This window comes from Elephas maximus, chromosome 1 (genome assembly GCF_024166365.1).
Source record: "Elephas maximus indicus isolate mEleMax1 chromosome 1, mEleMax1 primary haplotype, whole genome shotgun sequence".
Classification (NCBI taxonomy): domain Eukaryota; kingdom Metazoa; phylum Chordata; class Mammalia; order Proboscidea; family Elephantidae; genus Elephas; species Elephas maximus.
In genome coordinates this window covers 598,106-615,041 of record NC_064819.1, presented here as the reverse complement: position 1 = coordinate 615,041, position 16,936 = coordinate 598,106, and the positions used below count along the sequence as shown (strand labels likewise).

Sequence of the window (16,936 nt, the reverse complement as noted above, 5' to 3'; positions counted from 1 at the left end):
AATAACAAATGTCGGAGAGGCTGCAGGAGACTGGAACTCTTATGCAATGCTGGTGGGAATGCAAAACAGCACAATAATTTTGGAAAATGATATGGAGCTTCCTTAAAAAGCTAGAAATAGAAATACCATATGATTCAGCTATCCCACTCCTAAGAATAGATCCTAGAGAAATAAGAACCATCACATGAATAGGCTTATGCACACCCATGTTCATAGCAGCATTATTCACAATAGCAAAAAGATGAAGACAACCTAAATGCCCATCAACAGATGAATGGGTAAACAAACAATGGAATACTACACTATGATAAAGAACAATGATGAGTCTGTGAAACATCTCACAACATGGATGAATCTGGAGGGCATCATGCTGAGTGAAATAAGTCAATCACACAAGGACAAACACTGTATAAGACCACTATTATAAAAATTCATGAAAAGGTTTACACAGAGAAACAAACAATCTTTGATGGTTATGAGGGAGGGGAGGGGTGGGGAAGGAAAAACACTAAATAGACAATAGATAAGTGGTAATTTTGCTGAAGGATAAGACAGTCACAATACTAGGGAAGTCAGCACAATTTCACCAAGGCAAGGTCATGAAAGCTCCATAAACACATCCAAACTCCCTGAGGGATGGAATTGTTGGGCTAAGGGCTGTGGGGACCATGGTCTCAGGGAACATCTAGCTCAACTGGCATAACATAGTTTATAAAGAAAAAGTTCTACATCCTACTTTGGTGAGTAGCATCTGGGGTCTTAAAAGCTCATGAGCAGCCATCTAAGATACTCCACTAGTCCCAACCCACCTGGAGCAAGGGAGAATTAAGAAAACCAAAGACACAAGGGAAAGATTAGTCCAAAGGACTAACGGACCGCAACTACCACATCCTCCACCAGACTGAGTCCAGCACAACTAGATGGTGCCTGGCTGCCACCACCAACTGCTCTGACAGGGATCCCAATAGAGGGTCCCGGACAGAGCTGGAGAAAAATGTAGAATAAAATTCTAACTCACACACACACCAAAAAAAAAGACCAGACTTACTGGTCTGACAGAGACTGGAGAAACCCCAAGAGTATGGCTCCTGATGTCATTTTAGATGAGTACTGAAGTCACTCCTGAGTTTCACCCTTCAGCCAAAGATAGACAGGCCCATAAACAAAACAAGACTAAATGGGCACACCAGCCCAGGGCAAGGGCAAGAAGGCAGGAAAGGACAGGGAAGCTGGTAAGGGGGAACTCAAGGTCGAGAAGGGGAGAATGTTGACAGGTCATGGGGTTGGCAACCAATGTCACAAAACAATGTGTATATTACTTGTTTAATGAGAAACTAATTTGCTCTGTAAAACTTCATCTAAAGGACAATAAAAAAAGAAAAAAATGATAATTGTTTACTAATGCTATCTAATCATTATCACAGACTATTCTCACACTATTGAAACAGACTTTATTGTGATTAGAGAAAGTAAAATCAAACAAAAACCTCTTATATTTCAGGAATATTGGCTGAGTTCTTGCTGCACTCATTTTATCTGCTACAAGTGAAAAACAAATATCAGACTCTGGCTAATAAAAAATAAATAAATAAATAAACCAAACTCGTAGCCATTGAGCTGATTCCAACTCATAGTGACCCTATCAGCAGAGTAGAACTGCCCCATAGGGTTTCCAAGGAGTGCCTGGTGGGTTTAAACTGCTGACCTTTGGTTAGCAGCCGTAGCTCTTAACCACTAAGCCACCAGGGTTTCCATCTGGCTATTCAAGGGGTACTAAATAGGGCATGAGTCAGTCTTTGACCTTATCATTTTACACCAAAAAACCAAACCAAACCCACTGCCATCGAGTTGATTCCGACTCATAGTGACCCTATAGGACAGAGTAGAACTCCCCCATAGAGTTTCCAAGGAGTGCCTGGCGGATTCGAACTGCTGACCTTTTGGTTAGCACCCGTAGCACTTAACCACTATGCCACCAGGGTTTCCATGATTGTACACAGAAATGGTTAAAAAAAAAAAAAAAAAAAACCCAAGGGAATCCAGATATTGCAAAATAGAGACTTGGAAAAGCCTTTTCACTCTTCAACAAAGAGTCCCTGCATAGTACCTGTATAATATGGTGCTCCGGATTGGCAAGAGCGAGTCGTAAATGGTCAAGGAGTCGGTGACACAGTTGTCTGCTTCTATCTGGATGGACTCGATGGAGAGACGAACCAGATAGCCCACTAGGGCAACCAGCTTAAACTGGCACATCAGCCTCCCTGAAGGTGCAGAAATCTCCAGAGGGTATCGGAGAGACGGGTGCTCTGCATAGAAGTCCTGAGAGCAGCCTCTGCCTGCGAAGACAGAAGTTTTGTGTGAAAGAATGACTTCTCTAGAAACTTTGATTGAAGAGCAAAGGTGGTCCTATGGGGGACATACGCTGTCTTTGCCAGCCTAGAGTCCACTCGGCCCTCTTCTGGTAGCAGCAACTAAATTTTACCTACAGGAACTATCTCTGCCCTGCTCTTCTTCCTGTGGTTTGGTCAGTGTGAAGCTCACCCCTACTTCCAGAGCTGACCACACGACCCCGACTTGCCAATTAGAGACACGGAAATTGATTCAGGAATGGGCACGCACCCAACTGGGGACAATGAGGGCCAGCCCCAGGACTTCTATAGGAAATATGAGTGTTATGTTGCTGAGTTTTTTCCCCGCCATGGTTGCTAAACTAACAGACTATAAGCTTGGACCTGTTGGTGGCCATCTTTGCTGCCATATTGGAAGAACACACTTGATATTGAGCCCACCACAGAGGAAAGAAGAGGGATTCTTCAGATGCAGTGTCCTGATGTTATTTTAGGCACTGGACCCAACTACGCCTGAAGCCACACTACTCCCTCTTTGTCCTCGTCACAAGAGCCAATCGAATTTCTTTTGGGCTTAAGCCAATTTGAGTGTATTTCTGTCACTGCAACTGAAAGAGCACTACCAAATCATGATTTTTAAGGAAAAAAAAATCATGATTTTTAAAGAAAGCTACAGCTAAAAAGGATACTGCTTTGGGTGGGAGGGTGGGGAAAGTATGAAATCAATTACCAGATCCTATGGTTGAAGAGTAATCTGACCGAAGCCCAGCTGCATTGAAAAAGCACATGGAAAAGAGCCTGTTAGTGCCAGCAAGTCCTTCTGTTGGAATTTTGCTTAGTGAAAAGTATTTTCAGTCCTTCTTTAAAAGCAATCAAACATGTGCAGTGTTTGATTCAAAATAATCCAGTGTGGGCAGGGCAAGTTGTTTAGAAATTAGAGATCAAGTACAACAGCCATGAGGTGATAGTTGTTGAATGTGAGTAAAGGGTATATTGGAGCTTATTTTATAATTTTCTCTACTTTTATATATGCTTAAAATCATCCATAATGACAAGTATTAAAAACTTTTCAAGGAAAAGAAACAAACAAATATGGTAATATTTACTTCTACATCTCAAACAGCAAATTTGGTGAATTTTCCACCAGAAATTCTTCATTCATTAATTAACAAATACTTATCAACCACCTACTGTATGATTAACCGAACCAAACCCGCAGCTGTTGAGTAGATTCCGACTCATAGCAACCCTATAGGACAAAGTAGAACTGCCCCATAGGGTTTCCAAGGAGTGCAGGGCAGATTCAAAGTGCAGACCTTTTGGTTAGCAGCCACGCTCTTTAATAGCATATATATAATTTAAATCAAAAGAGGCTATAAAAGCTGCTTAAATTTTGGGTCACACAGTAATTAATTAAGCCAGCTTACTAACAACACAAGTGGTGTGATTTGCAGTATGTCAGGGTTATGGGGCAGGCAGATTACGAGCACTGGGCACCACTGTGTCCTATAGCTGCAGTCCCGTCTTGAAGGAGGAAACAAGATAAACCTCAGTGAGATACTTCCTTCTCCAGGATGCTACAACTGTGTTCTTCAGAGACTTGCTTGAAGAGGCAAAAAGCTCAGATAAATTTAGGGATGGGAATGCTTTAATAAATTTCCATGTGATATATGCTTTAGCCCCAGTTCTATTGTTCAATCACTCTATACAACACTTAACAAATTTCCTTTACAATCATAGCTCCAATGACTTCAGCTAGTCCTATTTCACTGGGATTATGGAAGAGGATGTTTCATTACAGTGTTGACTACAATAACGGCAAGTAGCAAGAATGCTTCAGGAAGGAAGGCTTAACAGAGAATTACCCAACAATCACCATTTAGTACCACAGAGTCCATGTCCACAGCCAGACCCTGCAAGCTCCCCACAGAGGTCCGGTTTATAATGCTGGTCTGGATGGAGTCCTTCAAGACAGCCGCCACGCAGTCCTCACAGAAGATATGGCCTTTGGCAGGTGGCATGACAAACACAATCCAAAAGTGAACAAGGAGGCCACCCTTGTTGTTGCTGCTACAGTGAAAAAAAGAAAGATGTCCAGGGATAGCTCTTAGGAAATAGATTTTCACAGGAAGGCAGTGAGCCAACTGCCAGATTCAAGGTCAGGCCACTGAGTGCATCCTTCAGTTGGACCTAACACCCTTCCTGAGGAAGTCATTGACTCCTCTTAGGGGGTAGGAAAGGAAAACCCTTATGTTGACTATATTCTGGTTATTGTGTGAAGCTCAGATCTAAAACCTTTACTCTAGTTGCATCTCCATGAAGAATATTCTATTTCTACGGATATCAATCAGTGTTCATGGTCATCACAAATAACAACAGTTATTATTTTTGACACCTCACCTGTCCAGGCACTGTGCTACATCTGTTTTATTCCATTTAATCTTAGGAAGCACCAACCAGTTGCTGTCAAGTTGATTCCAACTCATGGTGACACCATGTGTGTCAGAGTAGAACTGTGCTTCGAGGGTTTTCAACGCCTGATTTTTCGGAAGTAGCTAGCCAGCCTTTCAGTTAGCAGCCAAGTGTGTTAACCATTTGCACCACTTAGGGCCTCCTCTTTGGAGAGGGTGCTATTGTTCTCATCCCAGTTTTGCAGATGAGGAAACTGAAGCCAAATATAACTCAAAATCACGCAGTTAGTAAGTAGCAAACTCAGGATTCGAGCCAGGTATGTTTTTCAGTCTGATTTCAGAGCCTGAGTTCCTAACCACATAAACACTAATACATTTAATGAAAGAAACGTAAGATAGTGTTCTGAAGTAAATAATTTGGGAAATGGAGGCGGAAGGGAAGTAAGCCAGCTGCTTTACTCCAGGACTTTAATATGCCAAAGTAGACTATGAATCTCTGCAGATGTGTGGGAGGGGGAGAATGGCTACAATACACACTGTAGAGTTTTCCTAAAAATTATTTGACCTTGAGATCTCTTTTTTCCCCAGCAGATCTCCAGTGATCAGTTTTTCACTGAACATATTTTGTGAAATACTGGCCTGAGCTTTGCTTGCTCCACTTGCAACCCCATCCAATAGGCAGCCACCGTTACAGCCATTTTGCCCAGCGGCACTAACACGGAGTCCAAAATTCCAGCATGGGGATAGGGTAGAGACTTTGGTAAGTGAGAAGCCCCAAAACCTCAGGGTGACAGGGGCAGAGATTTGGGGCACAAATTGTGTTTAGAGAGTATTAACCCACAACCGGAAACCCTGGTAATGTAGTGGTTAAGTGCTACAGGCTGCTAACCAAAGAGTTGGCAGTTCGAATCCACCAGGTGCTCCTTGGAAACTCTATGGGGCAATTCTACTCTGTCCTATAGGGTTGCTATAGGGTCGCTATGAGTCAGAATCGACTCAATGGCACTGGGTTTGGTTTTGGGTTTTTTGAACTCACAACTGCCCCAAGAAGTTGCTTGAGAATGGTGGGATCTCAGCCTTTCCACAGCGTTGAGAGGAATTTACAGCAGTGAACGTAGATATTCCAGAGCAAGAGACATAAATTACCTGACGTCTGCAACGACGGACTGCTTGTAAAATTTGGAGAAGGCAGATGTGGTGTAAACAAGGTTTACCTGGAAAAAAAGAATGGAGGTGTCTGGAGTCTTTCATACTTGGGTCTCACAGTACCGTGCATGCTGTAGGTCCAGCCTCTGACAGCTAGCAAGGAGAAAAGCAAAGATTCAAACAAAAAGGCCTCTAACTCCAAATCCAGACAGTATTCACAGAATTCACATAAATTCCTACTTCCTGCAGCTGTCCTGGGTTCCGTACTTTCCTTCTGCTTTCTGTGAAAAACAACCAGTTACCCCCATTCATTTATTGCTCTTTTTAAAGAACCTTGGGAAGCTTAACTCTTGTATTCTTTCCACTCCAAAGGTTAATTTTCTCCATCATTAGTAGCCCAAACTTCTTTAACCCGTTTTCATAGTATTTGACCCAGCCTTTCTTTTTTCCTTTCTCTCTCTATAAGCATCCACAGTGACTCTTTATATTCTTAAGGACACATTCCTAAAGTATCCACTAGGGGTCGCGAGGTGCCCATAGGTGGGTCAACCATCCTCCCTCTGAACTCTCCTATCTCTAGGGAAGCAACTTGCGCTCTTAAAACTCCACAATCTGACCTCAAAGGAGAGCTATTTCAATCAACCTACCTTATTTGTCCTCACTTAACATTTCTAGAACAAAACCCACTCTCAAATCTTCTCTCCCTGTATTCCCCTTCCTAAAAAAAACAGCAAAACCACCCACATAATTGCCCAGGAAGAAAAAAAACTTAGAAATAGTGCCACATAGTGGAAAAAATATGAATGGTGGCCTTCTAATTCAGCATGCAATGCATAACAAGTTACTTAGACCTGCCGAGCCTCCGCTGTTTCTTTTGTTTTGGTTTTTAATCTGTAAAGCAGTGGTAAAAATACCTACTTCCAAAAATTTTTAATGAGAAATTAACTTGAGCTGTAAACTTGAAGCCTCTGCCAAGACCCCCCTACCTCTGCTCTGCCATGGTTCCTGTCCCCCCTCTCCTGCCCCTTCTTCCCCCACCCTTGCAGCCCACCAAGCCACAGCTTCTAACTTTGGTTTGGCCCCACCATGCTGTGGCCCTAACTGCAGTTTGAATTTGGTGCCAGAATCCCGCCCATGTGCAAACCAGGATTTTGGCACATGGGCGGGACCTGGAGAACTGTGTCTTCAATCTGTCCTTGGACCTGAACATCACCAACATGATTCAACATCCGGACCTCCAATTGTGGACAAGGGAGGGTTAAGGGTGGAGAGTTCCAGGCACCAAACTCAACCCCCAGATGCCATTGGAAATAAAAAGCTTCCCAACCCCCTCAGACAGGGAGCACGTGGTCTTTGGGCTGCTAAGCCCCATGTTGCTCCTTGTTTGCACAAACAATAAATTTCTACTTTCTGTTTCCCTTGCAACTGAAGGTGTGGTGTCTGTCTTATTTCAATTGGCTAATAGGACAGGACAAGAACCTTCATTCAGTTACAAACTTTCACCTAAAGCACAATTTAAAAAAAAATTCATTTAAGCCCCCTGGGCAGTTCTGCTAACTCAGAACTGAAGCCACTCCTGAAGTCCACCTTTCAGCCAAAGATTAGACAGGCCTAGAAAACAAACAATAACACAAGTGAGGAAAGTGCTTCTTAGTTCAATACGTATACAAGACCAAATGGGCAACACCTGCCCAAAAGCAAAGACGACAAGGCAGAAAGGGACAGGAAAACTGGACAAATGGGCATGGGACACCTGGGGTGGAAAGGAAAAGGGGAGACAGAGTACTGACACATTGAGGGGACTGCAATCAGTGTCACAAAACAACCTGTGAATAAATTTTTGAATGAGAAACTAATTTGCATGGCAAACTTTCACCTAAAAAAAAAAAAAAAAAAAGCACACACACAAAAAAAATCTATTTGCTTGGGATAATTTGAGGAATACTTGACAAAATATTAAAGGTGGGTAGTTGAGACACATTAAAAGTAAAATGCTTACAAACATAATACTTAGTAGACATTTGGTAAATAATCGCTTCCATGACCACTATTTTGTGTGACTTCTTGCTCTTTCTCTCACAAATGTTCCTTTTTCATAATTCTACTCTGCTGAGTTCTTGTCACTTCATGAAGACCCCCACTGTGTAGGTACCCCTGTCTACCACTGTGGAAACACAATTTGGCATAAGCTGTCTAGTTGGTAATATGTACCAAGAGCCATGAATATATATTTTTCTATTTGACCAAGTAATTATACTTTTAGAAAATTACCTGAGGAAGTAATAGGAGATACAACAATTTATGTGGCAGCTTTGTTGTAGCATTATCTATTGTAGCAAAAGTTGGAAATGGCCTAAGCATCCAATAAAAAGAGATGTGCTAATACCTTGTGGCTACTAAAGTTTCTGTTTTTAAAGAATACTTTCTTGCATAAAAACATTCAATATGATGTTAGGGGGGAAAAAGTATTATAAAACTGAATATGCACTAATTCCCCAATTTCCCATGATCCCCTGGGTTGATGTGGCCCAAGCCAAAAAGGAGTTCTTTCTCTGGTGATGAAATTAAAGAAGATTTTAATGTTCCTTTTTATACTTTTCTGAATTTTACATATTTTTACAATAAATACATATTACTTCTATAACGAGAAAGGTAAAAAAAAGTAACAATTCTGCATCTCACTTTGGTGAGTGGCATCTGGGGTCTTAAACGCTAGCAAGCGGCCATCTAAGATGCATCAATTGGTCTCATTCCACCTGGAACAAAGGAGAGGGAAGAACACCAAGGACACAAGGTAATTATGAGCCCAAGAGACTGAAAGGGCCAAATAAACCAGAGTCTACATCAGCCTGAGACTAGAAGAACTAGACGGTGCCTGGCTATAACTGAAGACTGGCCTGACAGGGAGCACAACAGAGAACCCCTGATGGAGCAGAACAGTGGGATGCAGACCTCAAATTCTTGTAAAATGACCAAATTTAATGGTCTGATTCAGACTAGAAGGACCTCGGAGGTCATGGTCCCTAGGCCTTCTGTTAGCCCAAGATAGGAACCATTCCCAAAGCCAACTCTTCAGACAGGGATTGGACTGGACTATAAGACAAAAATGACACTGGTGGAAGTGAGCCTCTTGGCTCAAGTAGATACATAGAACTATGAGGGCAGTTCCTGTCTGGAGGGGAGATGAGAAGGCAGAGGGGGGCAGAAGCTGGCTGAATGGACACAGGGAATACAGGGTGGAGAGGAGTGTGCTATCTCATTAGGGGGAGAGCAACCAGGAGTACATAGCAAGGTGCATATAAATTTTTGTATGAGACTGACTTGATTTGTAAACTTTCACTTAAAGCACAATTAAAAAAAAAAAGAACTAACTCATTTAGAAAGATTAAAAAAAAAAAACAAAAACTGACAAGATTACCAATGTGTCAAAGTTGAAATGAATGTGTACAGATTACAGAATTTTTCAGTAGGCAGGAAATTTCAGAACTAGAAGATATTTTAAAGACTCCTGACCCAATTCCTTTATTTTACAGATAAGAAAAACAGCAACAGCAACAGAGAGTAATTTCTTTTTCCTTCAGGCAGGAAAAGAAATTAGCAATTTCTGTCAAATAAGAATTCTGTCTCACAGCAAAGATGAGCCAAACCCCACGCTTCCCTCTGATGGCTTTCATGCACCCAGCCCTCTACTCTCCACACCCTGCTCACCTCGTACCCTTGTGACCCTGCACCCCACCCCACCCTCTCATTCCACTTCTCTCCCCCTCCCCCCACCCCCACCAGTCACCTCACCACTTGCTGCACTGTCCGTGACACTGAAAGAAATTCCCTGGACTCTTTCTGTTGGTGTTCAGGAAGAAACTCAACGTTGGTAATGCGGAACATCCCAACAAAGTAAAAAGCATCTTTGCTTTCTGTCTTACCTGTGAGACAGAGAGAAGGCAATTAGTAGGCTCTGCTGCCTGTGTAGAAGCCCTGGTGGTGTAGTGGTTAAGAGCTATGGCTGCTAACCAAAGGGTTGGCAGTTTGAATCCACCAGGCACTCCTTGGAAACCCTATGGGGCAGTTCTACTCTGTCCTGTGCTATAGGGTCACTATGAGTTGGAGTCAACTAAATGACAACTGATTTGGTATGGGTTTTGCCATCTGCTTGGCAAACTCCTCAAATGGTTTTATTTTAGGCAGCTAAATATTTTACTGGTTCATAGCCTGTGAAGCTCCAACCAAAAACCCACTGCATCAAGTCAATTCCAACTCATAACGGCCCTACAGAACTGAGTAGAACTGCCCCATAGGGTTTCCAAGACTGTAATCTTTACGGAAGTGGACCGCTACATCTTTCTCCCCCAGAGAGGCTGGTGGGTCTAAACTGCTGACATTTTGGTTAGCAGCTGAGCACTTTAACCACTGTGCCACCAGGGCTCCTTCAGTGAAGTTCTAGCTGTGGTTAATAGCATCTCTCCATGAGCAGTAAATAACCACATCTCTGACAACATGATTCTTTCTTTTTCTGGCAAATACTTAAGAGCAAAAGGAAAAAGATATATTCCTCTTTGTGTTTATGCGTGAGCTCAGCTGCTAACTGAAAGGTTAACAGTTTGAATTTACCAGTTGCTCCTTGGAAGCCCCATGCGGCAGTTCTACTCTGTCCTACAGGGTCACTATGAGCTGGAACTGACTCGATGACAGTGGGTTTGGTTGGTTTTGGTTCAGAGGTGCTAAGGAGCCAAGAAGAGCATGTACGATTTTCCTGGATCTAAGTCTGTGAAGGTAAGGAGGTAAGAAATGTATATAAGCAAGTTCTGTGGTAATATGTACCCAAGGAGGGGAGAGGGAAGGGCCCCCAAATGACTTCACTAAGCCCCTGGGGCATTCGTCCCCTACGTGAATTGTGTGGTGATGCCCAGATCACTGGACCAGCTGTGCAGTGTATGGAGAAGTCATCCTTCCAGTGAGTCACAAAGTGTGGCCTCAGCCCAGTGTCTGGTCACACTGCTCATTGCTCTTCCCAGCGAGCACTGTGGGAGTGACTGGGTGTCAAGCCTGCTGCCCAGGGGCTTTGAGGGCAAAGCTGACAAAGGCACCCCCCTCAAGAATTGCCTTAGGGCACCTGAGAAACGGAAGGGCTTCGTGGAGACAAGGCTTTCCTTGCTCCCTTTTCTTTTTGTTTGCAGTGTTTTAGTCCTCTGCAGCACCATCTCCTATAAACGGTTAAAAAAATTTGAAGGTTCAAGTTCGCCCAGAGGTATCTCAGAAGAAAGGGCTGGTGATCTATTTCCAAAAAATCAGCCACTGAAAACCTTCCGGTGCACGGTTCTACTCTGACGCACATGGAGTCACCATCATTCGGAATCAACTTGCTGGCAACTGTTTTTATTGACGTCATTCCCGGGCTTCCGTGTTCCTTGGATGTTCCTCTCCTATAGCACATGCCCCCCCTACAGTATGACTGCCCCTCTTAGAGGTATCCAGGGGAAGTAACATAGTGCCCAACGTAGTGAGTGTATGGTATAGGTTTGAAGCTCAACAGATGTTTGTGGGAAGGAAGGGAGGGAGGAAGGGGGATAGAGGAAGAGACCAGAAAACCAGTTGCCATCAAGCCTGTTCTGACTCATGGCAACTGCATGTGTGTCAGGGTAGGACTGTGCTCCAGAGGGTTTTCAATGCCTGATCTTTTAGAAGTAGATTGCCAGGCCTTTCTTCTGAGGTACCTCTGGGTAGACTCGAACCATCAACCTTTTTGTTAGCAGCCGAGTCCATTAACCACTTGCACAACCCAGGGACTTAGAGAATATTCTCTTTTAGCACAATGCCCAGCACAAGAAAACGCTAAATAAATGACCGCTTAATTAAAAAGAAGGTACAACCCAGGGTCACTTTAGCACCAAACAGAGAAGTGAGTCATGGCCAGGTGGGGAAGGGGCACAGGATAAGGGACAGGAGGTCTGAGTTCCTGTCCTGGATTTGTCTTTTCAGGCTATATGACCTTGGGCAGATGACCTTATCTCACTAGGCCTCCTGGGTAAAACAGGGCTTGGGCAGGGGAGTGCTTCTTAGCTATGTTTTTAATTTTGGACTCTTTAAAACTTGAATGAAAGCTATGACTTCTCTCTAGAAACTAGCACACCGTTCTCACAGCAGTCAATGCTCGAGATTTAGAACAATGGAGGCCAACTTAGCACTGAAGCAGATTACTTTTAGCCAACTCTAGCTCAGTCCAGTAAAAGACCATCCTGTGGTCTCCCTCACCAGCTGTCCACCTCATTTCTCAAGGCCACCCTCCACACTCAAATCCCCTGTATCAAAACTAACCTCCACAGCTTGTTGGACAATTCTTGCTTGTTCATGCCAGTTTCCCTTTGTTCATCTGGTTCTTTCTCCCTGAAATACCCTTCTCTGATTTTTACACAGCCAAGAAATTACTTCCGCAGAGTAAGGTGACAAAGCTTTATCCATAAATGCTAAGGCAACACGAATGAGTCACTTGAGGTGCAGCAGAGAGTGGATGGGAGATAATTGTTTGTTCTGGGCTGCAGTTGTGTGTGTGTGTATGTGTGTTTGTCTTAATTGCTCATTGACTTACTTGTCTGAGTAGTAGCTGTCCCATGTCTACTGCACGGCCCCCAGAGGGGACACTCACCAGCTGTGTCTAGGTCATTTGAGGGACCAGCTGGGGAAGCCTTCCCTGAGCCTCATTCCTGGGCTGGGAGAATGGCCCTCTTCTGCCATCACAGTGCCTTCCCTCCAGCAAAGAAATCATCTCACGGCCTCTCACCAGCACTGAACTGTGGACTTATTGAAGGTAGGAACCGCACCTTACTCATCTTAGTAGGCCCATTGCCTTACATTGAGCCAAGCAAACAACAGGTGATCAAGTTGTATATACATGTAAGCGACCTGAAAAGTTCAAGACAAGACTCATTAACTTTGTGCCTGTAAATCTTGTCTCTCTAACTAGATTATAATACCCTTGGGTATATACATGAGAATCCCTGGTGGCACAGCGGTGAAGCACTCAGCCGCTAACGAAAAGGTCAACAGTCCAAGTCCACAGCCAGTCTGAGGAAGAAAGATGTGGTAGTCTTCTTCTATGAAGATGTACAGCCTTGGGAACCCCATGGGGCAGCTCTACTCTGTCCTGTGGTGTCTCTATGAGTCAAAATTGACTCGACAACAACAAGTTTGAGTTTTGTTTTGTTCTGTTTTTTTTTTTTTTTGTGGTAGGGGGAGTTGGGATACTAAATACGTTAACCTGTATTTCCCTCGAACTACAGGCTGGGCATGCAGTTGTAGGTTGACAAACTTTATGGCTACTAAGTTGCATGAGCAAGCGCTCTATATGAAGGAGCTTAGTTATGACTTCTGTCTAAAAAGATCAAACAGATTGGCAAGACCATAATCCAGTACAGAAAAGTCACATGTATAAAAGGAAACGCAGTGACAACCGAGCTCAGGGAGCCAGAAATGTAAGGTTGCATAGAAATAGGCAGGGGGTGGAATGAGGAAATAAGATGGCTTAGCATCCCATTCATTGTTTAAAGCACTAAATGCAAGACTTCTCTGAGCTAGTGGAAAGCTCCCGACATCCTCCCCACCTCTTCTCATCCCGTCCCCCATGTCCCCATCTTGTTCTTTCCTCTGGGAAGAAAGAAGTGGTAGTAAAAGAAAAAATAGGAAGGACTTTTCTGGGTTTGTTCTCCCTAAACCTCAACTCCAGTTTTGGAGACGGAGTGTCAGTCTGGGAAAGAGGAAAGTCCTGTCAGAAACAGCCAGGGGCAGGTAGGTCCACATCGTTCATGCTGGACTAACCCCAGAGGGGTGTGACTTTAACTCACTGATGTAGACCCACAGAAGTGTCCAGGCTATGGCTGCCAGGATGAATAAAAACACTGTGAAGAGGATGATTTTGTTTTGGACGTTCCAAAAGGGAGCTTTCTTCTCAGGTGGTGTCTTCTTGAATTTGGCTCTGCTGATGAGTTTTCGTGGTGGTGGTCTCCCTGGCAGCTTCCCTTGGGCACTGACCACCTGAATTGAGATATTTGATATCTTTTAAAAAACAAACAAAAAGAGATGTAATATCAATTAGAAGTAGTCTAGAGTTTAAATACAGCTAATGTAAAGGTTACAGTTCAAACCCACCCAGAGGTACCACAGAAGAAAAGATTTGGCAATCTGGTTCCCTTAAGATTACAGCCAAGAGACTTTCTACGGAGCAGTTCTACTCTGTAACACATGGGGTCACCATAAGTCGGAATCAACTTGACAGTAATTAACAACAACAAAGTTTAAATGGAACTACCCAGTCAGGAGAATCTTGGTGCTAAAAGGCCTAAATATATCAAATATATATATATAAATATATACTGTATATACATATATATAAACTCATTGCCATCAAGTCAATTTCAACTCATAGCAACCCTGTGTGTGTGTGTGTGTGTGTGTGCGTGTGTGTCTATGTATGTATGTACAAAGTCACACAATTAAGATAAGGAAAACCAGTAATTATATGAATACTGGTGAGATGGTCCCAGGTTTGTTCCTCAACTCCCCAGCTCTGCTAAATAGATGCTGTGAAGGAGAGGCCTGAATGCCAGGGATTGTGGGCTGGAGGGCCCAAACGTTAGGAGGTTAGGGTCCTATGAGGGTCACTTCCCACGCACACAGCTGTGAGAATGGGTGTTGGTTTCAAATGTTTCAGGGAGAACGTGTATTGATTTCTCCTACAATCAATTCTTTCTGGGCTGAGGCAGGATTAAAACTATGAGAATAAGCAATTTCTGAATTATGGCTTCATGACTGGATGGTGGGAAGAAAAAGCTAAGTGAGACTGATGCTGCCTGCTCTGTACCGGGCTGTAGGGCAGGAAACAAACGCTTCCTTTCACCATTGCCTACGTGAGCATGGTTCTGAGTCAGCCATTGAACAGATAGGTGACTCAATTTTGCAGTCAGAAATGAAAACAAATTCCATTAGAAATAAAATGAAAGAAAAAATAGCAAATTATTGGTTTAAATGTACAGTTGTGCAAAGTGCTATGTGCAAGAGGAAAATATATTATTGATCCATTTCACTTCTCTTTTTTCTCTTTCACACCCTGTCATTGGATGCTGGGAATTCTTTAATAATGTATGCGACAGTTTAACCTCTTTGAAGGAGAGATTTCTACATGTCAGGGTAAATAAGTTCCAGTGATAAAATAACTTTTAAACACGCATTCTTTAAAGGCAGCAACCTGGCACATCGATTCCAAAGAAACCATCTCTCTTTTACACTGTGGGAAGCGTTCTCTCATTCTCACTCTCCCTGGCTCTCGCCTTCAAGGGTTCATGTCTTCCAGTCATTAATCCTACCAATTCATGGGGTACTATGTGGCCAAGTACACTGTGAATTATTCACGGCTCCCTCATTCTTTCCGCCAAACGCCTTAACAACCCCTCCAGTGAAATGTCGCAACATCCATCCTGGGGAGACTGAGCAAGGCCAGGCCTCATCTAATGTGGGGTCTTTTTCTAAAGAGAAAAAACATCCCATCGCAGGACAAGGCATTGGCCTATGGTGGCCAGCTGACTTTCAGAAATTCCCCCAAAGAATAAAAGAAGGAAGCCCACAGAAATGACAGTATACGTGGAGTTGACAAGGCCACCGCTGGGTCTTTAAATGCAGGAAAACGTTATAGGCAGTCTCAGTTAGCACTGATTAAATTTTAAAATGGAATTTGTACAAAGATCAGTACAAATTTCCCTCAGGTTTCAAAAAAAACTGCAAGTCAATTGCATAGTACAGCACTTTAAAACAAGCTCACATTTGTAAAACCCATTAAGTGCCATAAAAAGATAGTCATTTGTCATTGTTCTGTTTATCTTTATGAAGTCATATGGTCTCATTTTACTAAGAGTCAACAATAAAATAGCATTCCAGTAAGAGAGGCTTCCCACACAGCACTTACATTCACCTCAGCAGGCTTGGATGAAGCGTTGCTGTTTTCTTTCTCCATTAAGTAGGTGTTCCGCGTGTGAACATACAAGAGATGTCTCCAAACTGGCGTTCACCCTTCTATGTTTTCACTTGAGGAGAACTGGTAGCCACATTCAAGCTACCTTTCAGAAAAATGGAGTCAATTTACCTCCACCAGATCCAGTTCAGAAACTGAAGCTGCCTAGTTGTTATGTAGTAAACATTAAAGGGATCTAGCACTCAGCTTTGCATCCTAAACTAAGGGTTCCTTTAATGAATTCTTATACAAGTCAAGGCCTCTCAGAGCCCAGCTTCAAGGCAGTCCAACAACCCAAAATATTTACAAGTAATTAAAAGTTTTCCCTGAATCTTCCAAAGTATATTAAACAAAAAAAACCCAAGCGCATTTCTGTCAAGTCAATTCTGACTACTCAAAGCAACCCTATAGGACAGAGTAGAACTGCCCCATATGGTTTCCGAGGAGCACCTGGGGGATTCGAACTGCTGACTTTTTGGTTAGCAGCTATAGCTCTTAACCACTACGCCACCAGGGTTTCCAAAGTATATTAAGAGACCTAATTAAAAACCCTTAGTGCCATTTCTGAAAAGCTCCATTGCCCTGTTTCTCTCATTCCATACCTTAGGCCTGCTCCAGAAGACTCTCCACCTTATGCTTTGAAAGCCCCTCGCCAAAGGATTTCTCCTTTATCCTCTGCCTGCTTCTTCCAGCCACCTGCCATCTTGGTAAATCTGGGCCTTCCTGGCGTAACTTCTCCACCCCTTCCCCGCCCGTCTTCGTCAGTCTGCATTACAGCCTAGGATGGAAAGAGGAGGGTCATCCCAGCGGCACTGGCAGAATTTTCCTTAGCAGACGGGGGATGGAGAAAGCTGGGCCTGCTCACACATTAGCAGCCCTTGTCCCTGTGGTACAGCCCACTTCCTTGTGGGTGCCAGGAAAGCATTTTGCTGGATTTGTAAAGGCAAACACTGCTGCTGAAGTCAGCAAGGGTGAAAAGCGGGAGCAGACAACAGGGGCTAAACTACTTGTACAGAATTTAAGAACAATCATAACAC

General features: G+C 43.3%; 1 protein-coding gene across 2 annotated transcripts in view; it reads right to left on the bottom strand.

Annotated features, from left to right (window-relative positions):
• The window catches only part of TMPRSS7 (transmembrane serine protease 7), a 55,623-nt gene extending 39,721 nt beyond the window's left edge, over positions 1 to 15,902 (bottom strand). Inside the window, exons 1-7 of one of the 2 annotated variants that reach the window (XM_049875810.1) lie at positions 15,855 to 15,902; positions 13,741 to 13,951; positions 9,698 to 9,828; positions 5,906 to 5,973; positions 4,225 to 4,418; positions 3,079 to 3,117; positions 2,108 to 2,336 (exon numbers count right to left, since the gene is read on the bottom strand). In XM_049875810.1, coding sequence (XP_049731767.1) covers positions 2,108 to 2,336; positions 3,079 to 3,117; positions 4,225 to 4,418; positions 5,906 to 5,973; positions 9,698 to 9,828; positions 13,741 to 13,951; positions 15,855 to 15,902 — 920 coding nt within the window. Of the gene's footprint in view, positions 1 to 2,107; positions 2,337 to 3,078; positions 3,118 to 4,224; positions 4,419 to 5,905; positions 5,974 to 9,697; positions 9,829 to 13,740; positions 13,952 to 15,854 lie in introns of those variants that run through there. The other variant, XM_049875818.1, reaches the window with a different exon arrangement.
• Positions 15,903 to 16,936: the final 1,034 nt, after the last annotated feature.